Source organism: Anolis sagrei, chromosome 5 (genome assembly GCF_037176765.1).
Source record: "Anolis sagrei isolate rAnoSag1 chromosome 5, rAnoSag1.mat, whole genome shotgun sequence".
Classification (NCBI taxonomy): domain Eukaryota; kingdom Metazoa; phylum Chordata; class Lepidosauria; order Squamata; family Dactyloidae; genus Anolis; species Anolis sagrei.
This window is the reverse complement of record NC_090025.1, coordinates 103,583,421-103,606,030: the sequence shown is the minus strand read 5'-3', so window position 1 is coordinate 103,606,030 and position 22,610 is coordinate 103,583,421. Positions and strand designations below refer to the sequence as shown.

Genomic DNA, 22,610 nt, shown 5'->3' with positions numbered 1-22,610 from the left:
CACACACACACACACACACAAACAAACTAGAATCTCTTTGTAGAACAAGTCACTATTCAAATATTAGGTTAAACATTGTGTATGCATAAAAATTATGCTTAGACTCGAGAAACAAAAACACAATTGTAATAATTTTGCAGATTTTTATGGGTATATATGACTTGCTTTCTCTATATTTTTGTGTCACCTGACTTAGTGACTGCATGAGGATGTGTGTGTGTGTGTGTAAAGGAAAATGAATCTAGCTTCATGTCTCATAGAGCTTGTATGAGTTAACTTCTTTAAAGCTTCTTGGAGGATAGAAATTACACTTGGAGGTAATTCTGCAACTCCAAAAAAGGACATAAAGCAAGTTGGCCTATAACCAACACTTTTACTGGATGCTTCAGATGGTTGCACAGCTGACCAAACTTTTGCGAGAGTCATTTCTCACATTTGCAGAATATGGACGTTCAAAATGGGCCAGATAGTACCAGAATTATGGTGAAATTTGACACCACATTAGGGGTTTTGCTGGAAGCCTAAAAACAGGAAATGCACTCATTTTAAAACTTTTTAATATTTCATACATCTATATACTGGTGACTGAATAGATTACCAGAATTTTTCAATGTTCTCTCTCTCTCCCCCACCCCAGTAGAGCAGATAATCTACCATATTTTCCAGAGGAATGGACACACACACACACACAAAGTTTTCAGGTTCAGTAGTAAAATGAGAATTGATACATACCGCATGTTGCAGACAGCAATACATATATTATATGGAGCAATAAAATAAAATAATATGTCAAAAAGATACCTGAAAAATAATGACAAATGCCAAACGGGCAGCAAGAACAGACCAGTACTGCTTGGAAAATTCATATTGGTTTTCGGACCATGGTGGTTCCCTATAATCCTTGAACCTGTAAAATGAAATCACTGTAAAATTATACATTTGATAGCAGCATCTGCTCTGCACAGATCTATAAATAATACTTTATTAGACAGTTCTCTGTCAATTATGTAATTAGAATAATGTATTTCCGACAAAAGTAGGCTTTGGGGATTATCCTTCAAGAATTTTGAATACTGTTCATAAAATTTAACATTTAACAGTTACTTCCACACTTTGTAGGACTGCAGTGTTTTGTCTATATTTGGGTTACATTGGTTGGTTAGATATTTCGACTAACTACAGATACAGATAAGCAGCACGTTATTAAAATAAGTATATATCTTCTATTTGTTTATAAATAGTTTTAAAATATAATATTTCTGTCCTAGAAAGGCAATATATGATGTATATTTAAAGAGACTATGGCCTAGAACAGGGGTCCTCAAACTTTTTAAACAGAGGGCCAGGTCATAGTCCTCCAAACTGTTGGAGGGCCGGATTATAATTTGAAAGAAAATATGAATGAATTCCTATGCATACTGCACACATATTATTTGTAGTGCAAAAAACACTTTAAAACAATTCAACAATTAAAATGCAGAACAATTTTAACAAATATAAACTTATTAGTATTTCAATGGGAAGTGTGGGCCTGCTTTTGGCTGATGAGATAGGATTGCTGCTGTTGTTGTTGTTGTTGTTGTTGTGTGCTTTCAAGTTGTTTCAGACTTAGGTTGACCCTGAGCGTGGGCTGGGCAAATGGCCTTGGAGGGCTGTATCTGGCCTTCAGGCCTTCGGGCCTTCGGACCTTAGTTTGAGGACCCCTGGCCTAGAACTTGAAGCAATGGATTCAAAAGACAGCAAAAAACATTCCAGCTAAACATTACGAAGAACCTCCTGACAGTAATGGCTTTTTGATAGTGGAATATGATGGGTTTTTGTAGGTTTTTCGAGTTGTATGGCCATGTTCTAGAAGCCTTCTCTCCTAGAATCATAGAATCATAGAGTTGGAAGAGACCACATGGGCCACCCAGTCCAACCCCCTGCCAAGAAGCAGGAATCTTGCATTCAAAGCACTCCTGTCAGATGGCCATCCAACCTCTGTTTAAAAGCTTCCAAAGAAGGAGCCTCCACCACACTCCGGGGCAGAGAGTTCCACTGCTTAACGGCTCTCATAGTCAGGAAGTTCTTCCTCATGTTCAGATGGAATCTCCTTTCTTGTAGTTTGAAGCCATTGTTCCGTGTCCTAGTCTCCTCCTCTAGAACATGGCCATACAACCCGAAAAACCTACAACAACCCAGTGATTCCAGCCATGAAAGCCTCAACAATACAGTGGAATATGATGTTTGGAAGTGTGGCAGAGTCTCCTTCTCTGCCACACTTTAAGCAGAGTCTGGATGGCCATCTGTTGGCAGTGCTTGGATTGTGTGTTTCTGCTTGGCCTATGGGCTGAGAGGGATGGTATATACATATAGTAAATAAACAGTAAATAAATTAAATAGGGTTGGATTGGATGGCACTTGTGATCTCTTCTAACTCTACGAGTCTATGAATTGGGTATATCTGTTCTAGAAAGCCAATATATGAGATATATTTAAGGAGACTAGGACTCGGAGCAATGGATTCAAATTTCAGGGGATCCCACCTAAACATTAGGAAGAACCTTGTTAGAGTAAGAGCTGTTCAACAGTGTCCAGAATAAGTGAGTCTCTAGAATAAGTGAAATATAGGGTTGTTGTAAGGTTTTTTTGGGCTATATGGCCATGTTCTAGAGTCATTCTCTCCTGACATTTCGCCTGCATCTATGGCAAGCATCCTCAGAGGTAGTGAGGTCTGTTGGAACTAGGACAAAGGGTTTATATATCTGTGGAAGGTGAAATATAGCTGATGGCTTCAAGATAATGAAACATCCATATGGTAAAAAAAGGTAAAGGTAGTCCCCTGACATTAAGTCCAGTCATGTCTGACTCTGGGGTGTGGTGCTCATCTCCATTTCTAAGCCGAAGAGCCAGCATTGTCCGTAGACACCTCCAAGGTCATGTGGCCGGCATGACTGCATGGAGCGCTGTACCCAACAATAAAAGTAGAAGTAGAAGCTGTTTTGGATCCCAGGGTATGTATTTATATATATATGTACAAATAATTAAATGTCAGGATTACTCTTAAATTCATCAGTCAATGGTTGGTAATGCCGCTTCACCTGCAAAAGGAAACTTCCTGGTGAAACTGTGAGTTTTCCGGCTGTGTTCCAGTCTTAAAATCACTGATGTTGAAGTATGAGAGGGTGTGATTGATAAAGCCATGCATAGTTCCATTAAAGCTGTATGCATATTGATAGACAAGGCGTGGAATGAAATCAGAGGTGACAGAAATGACAAATGCCTGGGAGAAAAACAAAACAAAACAAAACAAAATGCACATTAACTTGCAAATGTCTGTCATACCTTTGGTGTCACTTTATGGATGATGATGGTGGTGGTGGTGGTGATGATAAGAGTTAGGCCAAATAGATTTCCAGCCATCCCTAGGTAAATAAGCAGCATGGAAGTAGTGCCAGCTGAACCTTCAACCATTTTTGCTTCCAGAGCTATTTGGAAGACCATCACAAATCCTTCCCTTACAAAGCTCAGTATTGCATCTGCTTAATAAAAGTAGCTGTTTGAATAGCTGGCGGGCGAAGGAGTCTGGTATTTGTTTTATGGCCTTTAAAAATAGATCTTGGAGGGTGTTTTATTACCATTATTTAAGATGTATATATAATTCTTTATTGTAAAGGGAGGGTTAATCAGTGAAGCAAGTGGGAACAATAATAGAAGGATGAACTTTGGGCCACTGAACAGAACTGAAATCCAATCCATTTATCCCTAGCATATATGTTATCTGTTTTGGTGATTTCAAATAAAGTGCAAGGTGAGATGTGCAAGCACCCAGAGTGCTTTTCTCCCAGCTCAGCAGCTGTCCTCCAAATGTAGGAGAACCTGTCTATTTCTTATACCAGAGCTAGGGATTCTTCTCTTTAGGGACGGCTTCCTTGTTAATTTAATCACTGATATATTTACTGCAGTTCTTTGAGAGAAACAGAAGGGACAACAAAGTCTCCTTCATCTCCTATATTATCCGCTCTCCTCCCTCCTTCTCCTTCCTGGTTTGGTAGCTTTTATATTGGGTTGTTGTAGGTTTTTCGGGCTATATGGTCATGTCCTAGAGGCATTATCTCCTGATGTTTTGTCTGCATCTATGGTAGGCATCTTCAGAGGTTGTGAGGTCTCACCTCACAACCTCCGAGGATGCCTGTCATAGATGCAGACAAAACATCAGGAGAGAATGCTTCCAGAACATGGCCATATAGCCTGAAAAACCTACAACAGCCCAGTGATTCCAGCCATGGAAGCCTTTGACAAGCTTTTATATTCTTTGAGAGTATGCATAGTGCCTATTTTTGAAGTCTCAGTCTGGACCATGGACTACTGGACTGATTGCAACTATAAAATGCTGATAAACAGATTGTGACCTAAGGCCCATAGCTTAATACTTTAAATGCAATGCACAAATATTCCTGTACCTTGGGAAGTCTGATCTGGCCACTGTGGTCCACACTCTGGTTACACCCCAAATAGACTACTGCAACGTGCTCTAGTGGGGTTGCCTTTGAAGACTGTTTGGAAACTTCAACTAGTCCAATGGGCAGTAGCCAGGTTACTAACTAGAGTGACATACAGGGAGCACACCACCCCCCTGTTGTGCCAGCTCCACTGGCTGCCAGTCCACTTCTGAGCACAATTCAAAGTGCTGGTCTTGGCCTATAAAGCCCTATACGGTTTCAGCCCAGCTTACCTGTCCAAACGAATCTCCCTCTACATCCCACCTCGTAGCTTAAAATAATCCGAGGAGGCCCTGCTCTCAGTCCTGCCAGCCTCACAAGTGTGCTTGGCGGGAATGAGGGGCAGGGCCTTCTTGGTGGTGGCCCCACGCCTGTGGAACTCGCTCCTCAGACAGATCAGGTAGGCTTCTTCCCTCCTTTCTTTTAGGAAGAAGATTAAATCATGGCCCTGGGACCAAGCCTTTGGACAGCAAGCATGATAGCACCTTGCATGTTAAACCGGACTGAAATTGGCTATATGGTTGATAACAATGTTTTAAACATGTTTTTAACTTAATGTTTTATTTTACTGTTTTAAAAAGTTACTCTTTGTGTTTATTTTGTATTATATTGTGGCTTCAAATTGTGGCCAATTGTAAGTCTCCCTGAATCCCCCCTCGGGGGTTGAGAAGGGCGGGATAGAAATATTGGACATAAATAAATAAATTCAAATCAGATTGGCATGACTGAATGAAATGTGCTGTTTTATTGCACAAATAAGCACAAACCCCATACTTACATTAATTATAACTGAAAATTTTCCAATGCCACTCAAAACGTTAAACCAAATCCCTGTAAGAGAAGATGAAATATCTTATTTCTATTCCAGTCCTGGGTGCTAACCAAATTTTGACCATCATCTTTTCTTTTTCCATAAATTTACTTTTATCATTATTTAAAGTAAAATCATTTTTTTAAAAAAAAAAAACATACCTATATCTTTTGCTCTGACTGTATCAGGTCTTCTCAGTTCACTGACAAACTTTTTGGCATCAAGCCGAATTTCAATGACATTATTGAGCAAGGCAAACACGGGGGCCAGAGGAAAGGAAGCAACAAAGAGTGTGACGAAGCCAAACTGTATAACTAGAAGACAAAAAAAATGCTCCTCAGATTGTTTGGCAAAGACTAAAAAGTTAATAGTTTTTAAAATAATCATATACAGTATGTTCCCATATATTAAATAAAAATCGAAATCGTGGAATACACTGTACAGTATATGATCCAGAAATGATCCAGCTTTTCCCAGCTTCTGGGCTGGAGCCTGGGCAGAGTTTAAAAACAAACTGGATGTATTTCCTGCCTTTCCTTTCCCTTCGATACTGGGTTGGAGCCTGGGCAGAGTTTAAAAACAAACTGGATGTATTTCCTGCTTTTCCTTTCCCTTCGCTACTGGGCTGGATCATGGGCAGAGTTTAAAAACAAAGTGGATGTATATCCTGCCTTTCCTTTCCCTTTGCTACTCGGTTGGAGCCTGGGCAGAGTTTAAAAACAAACTGGATGAATTTCCTGCCTTTGCTCCCCCCCCCCCTTTCTTGAGTAAAAGAACTACTTTCAAAGTCAAGACCACCCAATGAAACAGGAAATAACACTTTCAAACCATTAAGGAATGATTCAGAAGTCTCGGAAGTTTCGGAAAATATCAAACATTTTTTCTGTGAAAATCTGAATTGACTTCCGAATCAAACCACCAGTGTCCCCTACATCCGAAACGAGTTATGAACCATTTTTTAATCAAACAAGCCTATTGACTACTACTCATAATAGGAGCAGGGCCTGCACTGAAATCTTAGTATGTTTCCAAGTCAAATTCTAAGTGCTGTTTCTGACTTATAGAGCTCTACATGGCTTCCCAATATTTAGTGATGTTGTTTGATTGACCATCCAGGATGACCAAGTGGCCAATGTGGAGGAATTTCAGGAGTCATAATTTAACCGTATTTGCAGAACCACATGTTGAGAACACAAGTTTAGAAGATGAAGACACAATAGTTGGACTTTCTCCTACAGTCAGCTTTTTTCATGAACATTGTCATTTCCTCATTTGTGTGAATCTAGAGATTGTGCAGAAGTTAATTTTCATAGGAGGCAAAAACCTCTAGAAATGCAGTGCCTGGTTTCTCATATAGTTCTCAGTAGCCTCCACATGATGTCTTAAAAGTGCACTTTCAAATTCTGAGCCAACATGGAGATTATAGAAAAATGTAGCTCTCTCTTTAGTTGTGCCAATCTCCAAAATTAATCCCAGAAGGCTTAGAGACCCTGAATTAATTCTATTCCTGTTTATATAGATGCAAGTATTTTCACTGTCTCCAGAAGGAAAAAGAATTAATTCTGTTGTTTTGGCATTTCAAAAGGTTTCTAGTTCAGTACTATATACCCTTTTCATTCTCATTCAGACTATGCAGAACAAAAATTAGAGCAGGAATATTTTCATAGCAATTGAAGAGAAAGATCACTTCTGTAAAATGCCATATGAGATTGCTTGGGGGATAATAGTCTTTGCCTTCAGCATATTTATTCGTTTTATTTATTACAGGAATTTCAATCTTGCCCTGTAAACACATTCCCAGGGCAAAGATTTTGTGCGTACAGTGCTTGGGTTCACTATTTTTAAGTCTGTCTGTTTTATTTTAATGTTCACAGAGGAAGCGCCAACCAATCCTTGCTGCTGCTTGGAAGGAAACTGTAAGGATAGTATGAGCATTGGCCTTGTTCAGTCTCTGAGGAATTGTGTTCCCATGATGACAAATGTAAACAAGGTTCAGCCAAAGCAAAATGACTTAAAGCTCATAAAATCTGAAGAGAATGATAAGATAACCTTATTACTCTATTATAGTTGATAGTTCTTTTAATCTCACAAGGAATTACTCGTGGAACTAAAGTGATCATATTTTGCCCTGTGGTATTGTTCAGCATAAATGTTTGAATCCATACAAGTTCTATGGCCCAAACTACACTGACCATATAATGTAGTTTAACTGAATTGAGCTGCATTATATGAGTCTTCTCTTAATGGGGGCCATATAATGCAGTGTAGCAATCACATTAGCCTGGTGCATCAATACAATGTACACAGTCTAATGTGATTGTACCCAGGGTAAGCTACTTAATCCAGCTTGATCCTGAGTTTTGAAAGCACATGGAAAGGTCTGAATCTTGAATCCTTGGGGCAGTGGGGACTACCATCCTGGATTCCAGTGTGGGATCCAGCATAGCATTCCCACAGACATACTGCACTCCCCAGGCTCAGACAGCCCATGAAGGTGGAACAGCAGTGCTTTCCTGCCCCCTCCCAGCATCACCATTCTCTCCATCCAAGGACAGAAAATCCCCTCTTATCATCACTGCTTTATCTGTACTTTTTATTTTTTTCCTCCTTATGGCAGCAAAGGAACTTTGGAGAAAAGGAGAGGATGTGGGTGCTGGGAGGGTGGGAAACTGAGCTCATGTCCAGTCCTGCCAAACTGATTTTGGCATGGCTGAATGTTAGCCTGGCATCTTGCCATGGAGGCAGCTTCGGGCAGCCATACGTAGCCTCCATGCAGCTTGCAACTGGCATTTTAATGTCAGTTAAGAGCCACATTTTGCAACTAAGTGGTCAGGATCCCATATAACACAGCATTACACTGCATTATGTGGCCTATGACATAAAAATTATTATTTTAGTCTTCTTAACTTTGGTTTGTTGGTAGAAAAAACATTCCAAATATTGATTATAGAAAATGAAATTCCACATTGAACTGCAGTATTTAAGTATATGCTGACCAGGCATGTAGCCGGGGGGGGGGGGGGGGGGCCTTGGGGGGCCTCAGCCCCCCCCCCCCGAAATTCTCATGGTGGTCCGCGAGAAGGCCTTACTGGTACATTATTTAAACTATTATGTTTATTCATATCATGATCTGATCACCATGCTCAATATATCCCATATGCATGGGGGTATTGGGATAACGATACAAAAAGTTTGCTAGGTTAGACCCTCTTTCACTCAGACTCAGCCCCCCCCCGAACCAAACTCAGCCCCCCCTTGAAACAAAATCCTGGCTACGGGCCTGATGCTGACCATAGAAGGCAGTAATGACAGTGTAGATCAGGCCTGCAAACATGCGGCCTGGGGACTGGATGCAGCCCTCTCAAGGATTTGGTGCGTTTAGTATTTCTGTCTAGATTTTGCCCGGTATATCCTTATGCTTATCAGAGAAGGAGATTCTACCACATCTGAGGCAGCATATTCCATTGCCAAACAGCTCTTACCAAGCTAAACATATTCAGCATCCTAAGCCTCTAAGCATGGCTTTCGATAGAGACAACCAGAGTACTCACTGCAAGGTTTGATATATTGAATAGTCTGAGAATGCAAAATGCATAAATTGGACTTTTTTAAAAAAAAGGTAAAGGTTTTCCCTTGACATTAATTCCAGTTGTGTCCGACGCTGGAGGTTGGTGCTTATCTCCAAGTCTAAGCCGAAGAGCCAGCATTGTCTGTAGACCTCCAAGGTCTACCTCCTCCAAGGTCTACCTACCTGACAGGCATGAGTAAGTGGAACGCTGTTACCTTCCAGTCAGAGCAGTAACTATTGATCTACTCACATTTGCACATTTTTGAACTGCTAGTTTGGCAAAAGCTGGGGCTAACAGCGGGAGCTCACCTCGCTCCCCAGATTCGAACTGACAACCTTTCAGTCAGCAAGTTCAGCAGCTCAGCAGTTTAACACACGGTGCTGCCAAGGGCTCAATTGCACATTTAATTTAAAAAAATCATTTAGCTTTGTATAATCAGGTTAAGGAGAGTTGTAAGTCAATATATACTTTATTGTCTTTCTTTCTAATTCCTTAATATTCTTTTTCCGTATTAACTTTCTTTTCTCGTTTTTTCTTATAAATAAAAATTGTTTAAAAAAGAGAGACTTGGAAAAATGGAAAAGTTAAATTTATTTTTTATGGGAATAACTGCCGTGATAAAAATAAATAGGTTGCCAAAACTTCTGTTTCACTTTCAAACAATCCCCATCATAAAAATGGAATACTTTTCATTCAATGCCAGAAAGAAATCTCCAGATTCATCTGGCAGGTAAAGAAGCCTACAGTAATGTTGGATGCTAAGAAAGAAACCATTAGAAGAGGCACTGGGCAGATCTGGCTGAGGGTAACCAACTACAGGGAGGCTGTGAAGAGGCTGCCGTGATCAGGGTGTAACAAAAAACTGTATCTCTAAGATCCCATCTATACTGACAGTATAATGTGACTTTGAGAAGACTTGAAACCATGGTGGCTATAAAATGCACACTATCAATGCGCACAATGGAAACAGTACATTTTTAAAAGTTGCAGGAAAATCCTAAGCCACAAAATGTACTGCACAAAGTTGCTTAAACAGAGTAAGCTGCCTATTACTACAATCACCTGGATCCTTAAGCATACTAGTAGTAATTTCAATAATTCTGACATTCATTCTCCATTAGTAAAACTCAATAATATATTAACATATGCTTTACAAAAAAAGTATTCATGGCTTTTGAGGAAAAAATATCAGTTTGGTACTAGCATATGGAAAGGATATTGAAAGATCTTACTCATCTCCATATATTCTGGAGTCAGCCCAGTGAAAGGTTCCAAGACATAGTCCAGTTCCCATTGCTGAGGTTGTCTAGAAAGATTTGAATCACTTTGTTTTGTCTTAGATCTCTCATCCTTCAGTTTACGAAACAGTTTCTTTAATTTACTGTGGAATTAAAAGAATAGACAATTAATTTGACTAGAAAATTACCTTCTTTTGGGAAAAAATCTCATTGCTACAGAACTTTCACTTGATTATTTTAAAAATCAGAGAGCTCATCTATACTGTATATTTCAAGAAATTTAAAACTATGTGCAGTCATTCGTCTGCACACACACACACACACACACATATATATATATACACACACACCCAGGGGCGGCTCAACCCTTTACGCAAAGTAAGCATTTGCAGTATAGTTGATTTTGCCCAGGGGCGCTCTTGAGGTGCTCTTGGGGGAAAATAGACCTTGACATATGCGAGTTGTAGTTACTGGGATGTATAGTTCACCTACAATCAAAGAGCATTCTGAACTCCACCAATGATGGAATTGAACCAAATATGGCACACAGAACTCCCACGACGAACAGAAAATATATATCAGTGATTGGTTGGGGAGGCGGGGGCGCCAAAATACTGTTTGCTTACCGTTGAAAATTACCTAGGGCCACCTCTTGGATCAATCCCTAAATATACTGTTGAAAATCTGCCTTCTATGTTGACACAATGATATTGTCCCATCTGGATGTTCTGTCTGAATGTGAATACCATGGAAGTTTCAGTCACGCAACATGTTTCTTTCTATTCTATGTCAGCTGAAGGAAAGACCTCAATGCCACCCTCTTCAGCCAGGACGTTGCCCAGGGGATGCCCAGATGTTTTGATGTTTTACCATCCTTGTGGGAGGCTTCTCTCATGTCCCCATGTGGGGAGCTGGAGCTGACAGAGGGAGCTCACCCATACTCTCCCTGGATTCGAACCTCCGACCTGTCAGTCTTCAGTCCTTCTGGCACAATGGTTTCACCCATTGCACCACCAGAGACTCCTAATCTATTTGCTGCCTCCTGCAGAATTCTGGAGTGTGTAGTTTAGTGAGGGCCAGAACCTGGGTTGAGAAAATTGGCCCTCTGCAAGGATATTGCCCAGGGGATGCCCAGATGTTTTGATATTTTACCATCCCTGTTGCCCAGGGGATGCTCCATGAAGAACAGAACAGAAAATATATATCAGTGATTGGTTGTGGGGGAGGGCAAAATACTGTTTGCTTACTGTTGAAAATTACCTAGAGCCACCTCTGCACACACCTCACTTTGAATGTTATTGTGCATGCACAGAATCATAGAATTATAGGGTTGGAAGAGACCTCATGGTCCATCCAGTCCAACCGCCTGTCGAGAAGCAGGAAAATCGCATCCAAAGCACCCCCGACAGATGGCTATCCAGTCTCTGTGTAAAAGCCTCCAAAGAAAGAGCCTCCACCACACTCTGGGGCAGAGAGTTCCATTGCTGAAGAGCTCTCACAGTCAGGAAGTTCTTCCTAATGTTCAGATGGAATCTCCTTTCTTGTCATTTGAAGCCATTGTTCTGTGTCCTAGTCTCCAGGACAACAGAGAACAAGCTTGCTCCTTCCTCCCTATGACTTCCTCTCACATACTTATACATGGCTATCATGTCTCCTCTCAGCCTTCTTTTCTTCAGGCTAAACATGCCCAGCTCTTTTAGTCTCCCTCCTCTGAACGCATTCCAGCTTGTCAACATCTCCCTTCAGTTGTGGTGCCTAGAATTAGACACAGTATTCCAGATGTGGTCTGTCCAAGGCAGAATAGAAGGGTAGTATGACTTCCCTGGATCTAGACACTATACTACTATTGATGCAGGTCAAAATCCCATTGGCTTTTTTTTTGCCGCCGCATCACATTGTTGGCTTATGTTAAACTTGTTGTCCACAAGGACTCCAAGATCTTTTTCTCACTGCTCTCGAGACACACGTCCCCCATTGTGTATCTTTGCATTTGCTTTTTTCTACCTGAGTGGAGTATCTTGCATTTGTCACTGTTGAACTTCAGGAACTTCAGGAACCATTAGGTTCAAGTCAACTGTTCAGTACAAGATCTCTAGCTAAAACATACCTAGCAGTGAGCTGTCCAGCCTCCTTTTGAAGATATGTTGAGAAGAAGATATCACCACCTCTCTAGGCAATTGGTTTCATTGCTGAAATGCTGTTACTGTTAAGAGTTTTCACCTAATGTTCTCTAAAAATCTACTGTCTTGGAACGTAAAACCATTACGTGAAATGTGAACCAGCCCCTTCAACCTTTATTTATGTTTTATTCTCAATACTTCTGATTCCCATTTCCCTTCTCCAAACAGACTCTAAATTATCTATGTCCTTCTTAAATTGAGGTGTCCATAACTGAATGCAGTATTCTACATGAGGCCTGAATATAGTGGCACTATTACTTCACTTGGAAACTATGCTTCTATTAATTATCACTTTCCTATATCTTCAAAGACCAAGGGCAAAGCAACATCTGAAGGCAGGTCCTATGTGCACACCACATCCCTACACTCCATGCATTCAGACAATACGTAATCTGAATATGGTTTAAAAGTCATCAAAATTGCATACTTGCAGGGATTCTCACAGAAAACATTTTATTGTGATTCAGTTCCATGGATGGACAGCAATAATGGCTGTCGAAGCCATTATGGCTGGCTTGGTGTTGGAAAGGCACTAGGCAGATGCCTGCCCTTTCAGTGGCAGGTATTGGGGGCGGGGGGGGGGGGGAGAATTATAGTTGGTGTATATCAGGGGGCCTCAAACTTTTTAAACAGAGGGCCAGATGACAGTCCCTCAAACTATTGGAGGGCCGGATTATAACATGAATGAATTCCTATGCACACTGAGCATATCTTATTTGTAGTGCAAAAAAACCCCACTTAAAAACAATAAAATAATTAAAATGAAGAATAATTTTAACAAATATAAACTTATTAGTATTTCAATGGGAAGTGTGGGCATGCTTTTGGCTGATGCGATAAGATTGTTGTTGTTGTGTGCTGGGTAAATGACCTTGGAGGGCCGTATCCGGTCCCCGGGCCTTAGTTTGATGACCCCTGGTGTACACCATAGTCCCCCCCCCCCCCTTTGGGGTAAAGAGTGGGGCCTATCAAGGATCTGGGGCTTGAGGGGCTGTGAAGAGGTTGCGCTTGAGCTTTGGCTGGGTGATTTCTCTCTTTTATAAAATCCTGGGATTTTATAGGTGAACCTTCCAGTAAAACACTGGATAGTGGCGCAGCTGGCTAAGTGTCAGCTGCATTAAGATCACTCTGACCAAAAAGTCAAGAGTTCGAAGCCAGCCCGGGTTGGAGTGGGTTTCCAACCAATTGTGTAGCTTGTTGTTGACCTTTGCAACCTGAAAAACAGTTGCATTTGTCAAGTAGGAAAATTAGGTACCACCTTAAAGTGTGGAGAGGCTAAATTAACTAATTTATGAGGCCATAAAAAAGACTCCAGTAAGCACTCCAGCAAAAAGCATATGGGGAATGTGGAAGTACTTCGTCAGTGTCGCAGATGGACGATGAAAGCGACAGCTCCCCTGGTGGCTAGAAAAAGTTAAATAGCCTCTGTCTATGTCTGTATATGTTGTATGTCAAAATTGGCATTGAATGTTTGCCATATATGTGTACACTGTAATCCGCCCTGAGTCCCCTGCGGGGTGAGAAGGGCGGAATATAAAAGCTGCAAATAAATAAATAGTGAACAATCCATAAATACAACCCAAGGATTAGGTGAGGAGGTGGTCACAAGGTGACACCTGTCCCTTGGCTAAGGCCCATATTAGCTTGCTGCCCCCTCCCATGCATCTTAGCCAATGTCCCAGAATTAAATAAATTCATAGGCAGAGGTTAAAAATGGTCCTTATTTCAAATGGTCCTTTGTTTAGCCTTATTATTTCACAGCTGGTATTCCAATAAAATAGGGCAGTGTTTTGCCAACATTTTCAGCAGTTAGAACTACAATAACGAAAAAGAATAAACTCTCAGTGATATTTCCATTCCCTTAAAGCAAGAGGATTGCACAGACAACCCCAAACTCCACTTATATTGTTATAGGTGAGAAAGGAAGCTTCCTCTCTGTCTTAATTTCGTCCCTCTGATCTACAAGTGTTAATTAAAATTCCTTGTTTAAAGTAACAGGTCCTCTGACTGTAAGCAACCCAAATGGTTCCTGTTGATTGAATTTCATATACACTGATGTTATCTGTCATGATAAGCTAGTCAGAACAAAGACAGCCATTTTAGGATAATTTGGTGTGACTGATGTATGACAGACAGAAGGGGGTGTGTTTTGAACTAAGAGGATGTGCTTTGATCCAAACTATTACATTCTTCTGTATGCTGAGGAGAGAAAAACAAGTTGGAAATTGTTTCTGGATCTCACGTTGGACTTCGAGTGTGCACCAAATTTCTGCTGCAGAAATAATCTTTTTTTTCTCCTTGCTCATGTTGCTTTGCTAATTGAACCATCTGCTAGGTACCTGTCTTGGCTCAGATATCACGTCTTGTGGGGGAGAAGACAATTAGCTCCATGTTTTTGAGACAACTGCAACCAAGGCAGAAGCCATACATCAACAAGGCTTAAAGAGCATCCTGGCTTGTAAGAATTCACTTGCACAAGATTGTCAGCCATGTCTCCTCTGAGCAGGGAGTCTCCACTTCTGGCGGAGCCTGAAGCCTCTGATGGAGGAGAGGCGCCAGGCTAGGATCCACGAGAGCCTCAACCAGCAAAAAGGACTAATCCTGCCTTTGGTGGGGAAGGATGTCAGTGAGGGCTGCACATCCTATCATCCCCTGCAAAAGGAGGGCTCCTGCTTTTCCAAGCTGGAGAAGGCTGACATCCTAGAGATGACCGTCCAGTTCCTGCAAGACCTTCCGGCCTCTTCTTCTGCCTCCGGTAAGGCCAGTGATAATGGTACTTTCCTGTTGGGCTTCCATGCTTGCCTCTCTGGCCTCTCGCTCCTTCTTCCCGAATGTGCCTGCTGCAGCCTCTTAGCGCACCTTCGCATGGCCTGCGACCCCCAGAACCAACCCCATATGTGGAGGGCCAGCCCTCTGTCGTTGCCCACGGTCCAGGCCTTGGTAGCTCCTCAAAGAGCAAAGAGACTCCATCTTGAGTGGCCATCAGTCAGAAGGGGTCAGGTGGTGCCTCCCTTCACAAACAGAGCAGGGTTGGACTGGATGGCCTCTTGGGCTCCCTTCTGATTCTCCTCTTTATGAAGAAGAGCCCTGAAGCCTGTTCAGCCCCATGCAGCTGTGGAGGGATTTTCTGCCTCTAACTTTTTTGTACATTTCCGGCCAACGTCCAGAAGACACTTTAACCCTGTATATATCCTCATCAATGTGGTTTTGCACTTGCACAAGCATGTTTGAACCAATCCAGGTTCTGGAATACAGCAGGGTTCATCAGGCATTCCAAAGTCAAAGTCACACGCATTTAGTTTTTCTAGCCGAAGTGATCAACACCAGAAACATAGTTGTGCAGATAAGGAGTTGAAGATCTGCTGATGACATGTGCCTGGAGGATTTCAAAACATTTGAGAAAGTACCAAGGATAGGAACCAACATGTAACAGAATCTCCGGCTGCCCAGTTTAGGTGAGATGACCTTTCAAAAGAGGGTTGACAATAGATGACCTGAAGATTGATAATCTGTTTATCTGCTGGAGATTAAGTGATATTAAGAGAAAAAGTATATGACTGGAAATCTTGCCACTTTATAGCATATGGCAGTCTTGCTGAGTCCTTCCTAGAAACCAGTGAAAACTCATGGATATAGTCATCTAATATATCTCCAGGCTCCATACAGGTAGGTAAAGCAACATCAGGACAAAAGGCTGAGCTGTTCATTGGGAGTGAGTCACAGTGTTGGGTGACATGGAAATCACAAATATTCCCCCTGAGCCATGTGAGCACATTAGTGTGTCGCGACTCACAGTTTGGAAAGCTCTGCTATAAAGCTTTAAATTGTTGTGCTGCAAGCCTGTGAGATTCCTTTTGGAAAAGAGAAGCCACAGTCCTATAGTCTTCAGGCAGATAAGGAATGAAAAACAAGCGTTTCTCCCACAGAAATTGATGGTAGTCCACCATGCTTGCTTAACTGGCTACTTGGATTGGCAATACTGTGGAAGAACAAAAATGGCAGAAAGGATAGGCTGCTCAGCATTGACATATAAAAGTATAACTCCACCTTATACTAGGGTATGTTTTGTTGTTGTTGTTGTTGTTATTAAGGATGGTATTCTTTTCCTCTATCAACAACACCTAATTCCCACCAGGGCTCACTACTTCTCTGCAACAGCTCCTTTCATGGTCATTCCATGGCTGGTGGAGAATTGGGGGGAGGAGAATCAGATGCCCACCAGTGGTATCTTCTGCCAAAATCCAGTAGAGTTCTCTGGAGAATTCAGTGGAGGAAGTCATATCCACTGAGGGGGGGGGGGGGGGCTACTGGTAGAAAAGTGTGACTCATAGGGGTGGTGACAGTATCACATGAGGAATTCTTAAACTGTGCTTGACAGTGCAAGATCTCAGCCACTTATATTTTACTCTGTTTCTTAAAATTGTTGCATCCTTTTCTTTCTTTTTTATGTTGGGATATGGATAATTGATTAGGGAAAATAAAATTCCAGCATTTTATTACAGTCTAAAGTATGTTTTCTCAGTTGCCTCAGTCCAGTTCACATATTTCCATAGATTTCAGCACATTAAAACCAGCCTGTGATACATTAAAGAAATAAGAGTATGATACATACGGGACTCCAATTTCAAAAACATTGTTTTGGATCAGCTGTTTTCCCAACATTATAATGCTTAGTTGAATGCAGAGTTCCATTAGGCAGCCTCCCGGAGCACACTAAAGAGGAATGGAAACAACAAGTGATCAGTATAATACCAGCATATGAGTGACAAACGACTCTTCTGGACAAGAGAGATCTTCTGAAGTCCAACCAAAGGTCGTTGGACTTTAAAAGAACTACAGTGGCATGGCATAATTATATATCTCTATCTGTCTATCTGTCGTATCTGTCTATCTGTCTATCTATCTATCTATAAGGTAAAGGTTGTCCCAGACATTAAGTCCAGTCATGTCTGACTCTGGGGTGTGGTGCTCATCTCCATCTCTAAGCCGAAGAGCAGCATTGTCCATAGACACCTCCAAGGTCATGTGGCCGGCATGACTGCATGGAGCGCCGTTACCTTCCCGCCAGAGCGGTACCTATTGATCTACTCACATTTGCATGTTTTCGAACTGCTAGGTTGGCAGAAGCTAGGGCTGACAGTGGAAGCTCACGCCGCTCCCCGGAATCGAACCTGCGACCTTTCGATCAACAAGCTCAGCAGCTCAGTGCTTTAACCCACTGCGCCACCGGGGCTCTATCTATCTATCTATCTATCTATCTATCTATCTATCACCAAACCTATAACCCAATGGTTAATTACTTTTAATACATTCTACCTGGATGTTCTTTGAGTTATTTCTGTCTTGTTTTGGGGTTTTGTTTTGTTTGTTTTTTTGGTATGCGGGCCATACAGATTATTTATCCAGTAGATGGAAAGGTGAACAGAGACCATTACAAGAAAATGGTGAAAGAAAGAAAGATCCTGAACTCTTTTATTTTTGTCATATGTCTAAATTTTATGGTGCCAGCTATCAGCTTGCTGGTAAGCAGAATCAGAGACCACACATTAGGCATATTAGATACGCTTATTTGCACACTTTTGAACATTAGGGTTAGAAAATTTCATGAATTTTAATATGCTGAAGAGAACTACTGACATATTGGTTAGGAGCCCTGGATTTTTTCCCCAAGAACCCGCAATTTCATTAATTTGTAGACTGGAGAAGTCAACCGAGAGATTGGAATTCATTCAGAATGAATTCAATAACGTAGATCATTGGAAGGGGAGAACTAATCTGTTAATGTGAATGTTGGGACAGAAGATTTTTGACTTACTGAGATACTTGTTAATTAAATTATTTGGTTTTAAAGAAATCATGGCATTTACCAGATCACTCCTTAAATTAAAAGAAATGACTTTGACAATGGCCAGGAAATGACTAATGGAATGGAATTTGGAACTCTGAAAGACGAATCGCTGAGCATGTGAATAGTTTTTATGTGATGCGTTGTATATTGATTGTTTGACTTTCTTAACTGTGATGATTGTTTTAACTATGGTTTTGTACATTATGTGTAATTTGTATAGGCATCGAATTGTGCCTTTTTTGTAAGCCGCCCTGAGTCCCCCCTCGGGGGTTGAGAAGGGCGGGGTAAAAGTACCTGAAATAAATAAATAAATAATGTACACATCTTAATCAGAAACATATTTAATGTCTCTAAGCATAAACAGAATATTTCCCTGCAGTATAAAATAATAGCATTCTTTAGCATCTCCTATCTCATCATATTTAAAAGTGTAGCTCACAATAATCAGCAGTAGACCACATGTTTTCAGGTCAAGTTTGCCCTTTGCATCATAAGAATAGTGAGTATTCGGTAAGCATTATTAGGATAGGAAGGAAATAAAATAGCATATAATTAATGAAATATAGCCAGTTATGTCCAAGATGGATGGATGGCATCCTTGAGGTGACTGGACTGACCTTGAAGAAGCTGGGGGTGGTGATGGCCGACAGGGAGCTCTGGCGTGGGCTGGTCCGTGAGGTCACGAAGAGTCGGAGACGACTGAACGAATGAACAACACAACAATGTCCAAGATGTGACAGGGGAATGGCTATTTCCAAGCTCTGACATATATCTCTAATTATCTATGTATGTATTATATGAGTGACAGGAGATTTGACTGAATGACCCTTGCTCCCCCCAACCCCCCCCCCCCCCTCAACTCTGTGATTCTATTATTCTGTATAGGAAACTATTCTGTTCTATGATTCTATATAGAGAACTACTTGAAAGCTTTGTGTGTGTGTGTGAGAGAGAGAGAGAGGGAGAGAGAGAGAGAGGCGACTTGAGAAACTGCAAGATGCTTGAAAGCCATTTCCTGGTGATTTGGTTCCTCAGAACTATGGGGAAAATCCAATATTTTGTCTATACTTCCCAGGGGAAACATACCAAATAGAATAGCACTGGAGGACCTAGAAAAGTCCACAAACACTTGGGGGATATTTTGTGGGGAGAAAAACTGTGGATTCTTATATAAGGGGTTTGTAGTGAAATATGTTTAACACGATATTGCACACCTAATGTACTAGAAAATTTCATGTACCAACAGATATATGATGCCACATTTGCAGTTGCACCCCCAAAAAAATCCGAGCTAAATTAGTAAAGTCCACAGTGGAAGCTAGAAATGGAAATGGTTTGGGATGATACAAATCAGACATTTGTGATTGTTATCATGTTACTGCTACTATAATTTTAAAGAGTCAGTATATGGAATTAGTTTTAATATTTATATTGGAAAGTGCTTAATGTACTTTTAAAGGTTGTATATTATGTGATGTCATGCCATGGCTGGTACAATAAACAATTCAATTCAATGTGTTATTTCTAGAAAACTGCATTCTTTCAGTACTAGTATGTCTAAACATTGCCAGAGTGATGGTTTATGTTTGGGTACTTACCTCTTCCATTCGGTAACCAGCAAATACATACACATATTGCCCAGGTCGACCCACAAATCTGAAAGTGAGAAATGAGTGATACAGATTTTATATGCTAATTAAATAAGTATCAGAAAAATTCAGTTCATATAAATCAAATATTTATTTTGTGGGGCCAGATGTTAAATATTATCTATAAAGCCATTAATCTTGGTCTGGATCATAAAGGTAACCTTAATTCGAGTAAAATCATTGATTCCCTTCCTGAATCCCATTCATTCAATTGGTCTATTTTAATTGGGATTTAGGCTATTATATCACCATTTTTCCTCAGTTAGAAGTAAACCATAAACAGAGAAATACATCAGTAGATAAATCTGACCAAGCATTTATAATCCCAGTGGGGCCATTTAGGGAAGAATATAAAAGTGGGCAAAATCTGATTAAAATGCATTCATCTTGTTCGGGGGAGCAACAGCTGCATCAGCAGAGGAAAAGAGATAATCCACTGGGAAAAACTGGGAAAAGAGGAAAACTACTGAACAAAAGCAATAGTGTGTGGTGAAACTGGTGAAGGATCTGTAGAGGCAATGGCAACAACACTGCTGCTAACTCTTAATACTATGTAGAAAGGGAACAGTACTAAACATATACTTTTACCCTTTATTAAAGATGAAAACCAGTTTGAATACTAATGAGATGAATGTGCTTGTTTATTTTTACAGAAATACTTAAATCGTGGCTGAATATTTGATACTGTGGGGTATAGAGCCTCTTCAACGGCCTGAATGGCAGAATATACTCTGGGTTGCTGTAGGTTTTTTCAGGCTATATGGCCATGTTCTAGATGCATTCTCTCCTAGCATTTTGCCTGCATCTATGGCAAGCATCCTCAGAGGTTGTGAGGTGACCTCACAACTTCTGAGACCTCACAACCTCTGAGGATGCTTGCCACAGATGCAGACGAAATGTCAGGAGAGAATGCCTCTAGAACATGACCATATAGCCTGAAAAAACCTACAACAACCCAGAGATTCCAGCCATGAAAGCCTTCGACAATACATAAATATACTCTGTTAGTTCTCCCTTTTTCTCCTGAATCGGCAGATCACAGTAGGGTATTTTTTGGCTCCCATACTTCCAACTTCAAAGGGCCCAGTTTGCAGAGTGGCCTGAAATGAAACCATACCCACCTACCTCTTATTCTCATCAGGATCTCATAGAATCACAGAATCACACAGCTGGAAGAAATGAGATTGGACCAGATGGCCTTCTGACCTATGGTGACTCTTAAGGTGACCCTATCATGAAGTTTTTTGGCAAGATTTATTCTATAGAGTTTGAAAAGGTGTGACTTGTCCAAGGTCACTCAGTGGACTTCCATGGCTGAGTAGAGATTTTAGCCTTGGTCTCTAGAACCATAGCTTCTAGAGCAAATCACTACACCATGTTGGATCTCAAATACTATTTTAGCTTGCATTAACAGAACTGTAATTTTCAAGTCAAGGGAAGTCACGGTTCCACTATATTCTGCACTATGAAGCCCCACACATTCACGAAATGGTTGGACAGGCATTGAGGAAATGTTGAGTGAGTTAGGCCTGTTCAGCTTGGTGATGAGAAGACACTGGTGTGGCATGACTGTACTCTTGAAATACCTCAAGAGCTATCACAGAGAGAAAGGTTCAGGTTTATTTGCAACTCCCCAGAGGTTAGGTTTCACGTTTGTATGTTATAGAAGGTTAGATTTCAATTGTGTTTGAGTTCAACAATGCTCTGTAAAAGTAATAGTACCTCATAGTAGTGATGGGAAGATTATTAGATAACAATAAAGGAAAATTCCTATTTTCTTCTTTGGTTATCTGTCCTGCCTCTGCTGTCAGTGGTGTAGACTGACACTCTCCGGCTTACTCCAACTATTCTCAGGGTTCCAGTTCCTCCCTGGGACTTTCCACTCTTCTTTCCCTAGAATGTAGTCAGGTTTAGCTAGGATCAGTAACTCCTTTTTTCTATCAGTAATGGAGTTTTGATTATGGCAAGAAGAATGATTGACAACTGGGAAATAGAAGGAGAAAACGTGGAGGCAGTGACTTTGTATTTCTAGGTGCAAAGATTACTGCAGACGCAGACTGCATCCAAGAAATCAGAAGACGTTTACTTCTTGGGAAGAGAGCAATGTCAAATCTTGATAAAATAATTAAGAGTAGAGACATCACATTGGCAACAAAGATCTGCATAGTTAAAGCAATGGTATTCCCCATAGTCATCTACGGATGTGAGAGCTGGACCATAGGGAAGGCTGAGCAAAGGAAGATAGATGCATTTGGAGGAAAGTTCTGAGAGTGCCTTGGACTGCGAGAAGATCCAACCAGTCCATACTTCAAGAAATAAAGCCCAACTGCTCATTGGAGGGAAGGATAATAGAGGCAAAGATGAAGTACTTTGGCCACATCATGAGAAGAAAGGAAAGCTTAGAGAAGACAATGATGGTGGGGAAAATTGAAGGAAAAAGGAAGAGGGGCCAACCAAAGGCAAGATGGATGGATGGGATCCTTGAAGTGACTGGATTGACCTTGAAGGAGCTGGGGGTGGTGATGGCCAACAGGGAGCACTGGCGTGGGCTGGTCCATGAGGTCACGAAGAGACAGAAACAACTGAATGAATGAACAACAACAACAACAAATGGAGTTCTCTTAATAAAGATTACTTTAAACTTGAGCTACTGGTGCACTTTGCTCCTTAACTACCATCTCACTTTTTCCAAGCTGTGGGTGTACTATGCTAACAAAACAAACATTAGAAGTACAGTCATAGCCATTCAGAATTGGAAGAATTTCTGGATATCTCCAAGAAGAGGCTGACTGGCTACCTAATGGGGATCCTCCAGCTGCAGTTTCTGCATTAAT

The 22,610-nt window shown here is 41.0% G+C and overlaps 1 protein-coding gene across 3 annotated transcripts in view; it reads right to left on the bottom strand.

The window, feature by feature from the left end:
* ANO2 (anoctamin 2) overlaps positions 1–22,610 on the bottom strand; it is a 160,209-nt gene that overhangs the window by 12,582 nt on the left and 125,017 nt on the right. For all 3 annotated transcript variants that reach the window (XM_067468942.1, XM_067468940.1, XM_067468941.1), the window contains 7 exons: positions 19,726–19,783; positions 16,892–16,992; positions 10,094–10,242; positions 5,454–5,606; positions 5,260–5,312; positions 3,081–3,262; positions 802–907 (listed from right to left, as the gene is read on the bottom strand). In XM_067468942.1, coding sequence (XP_067325043.1) covers positions 802–907; positions 3,081–3,262; positions 5,260–5,312; positions 5,454–5,606; positions 10,094–10,242; positions 16,892–16,992; positions 19,726–19,783 — 802 coding nt within the window. The remainder of the gene's footprint in view (positions 1–801; positions 908–3,080; positions 3,263–5,259; positions 5,313–5,453; positions 5,607–10,093; positions 10,243–16,891; positions 16,993–19,725; positions 19,784–22,610) is intronic.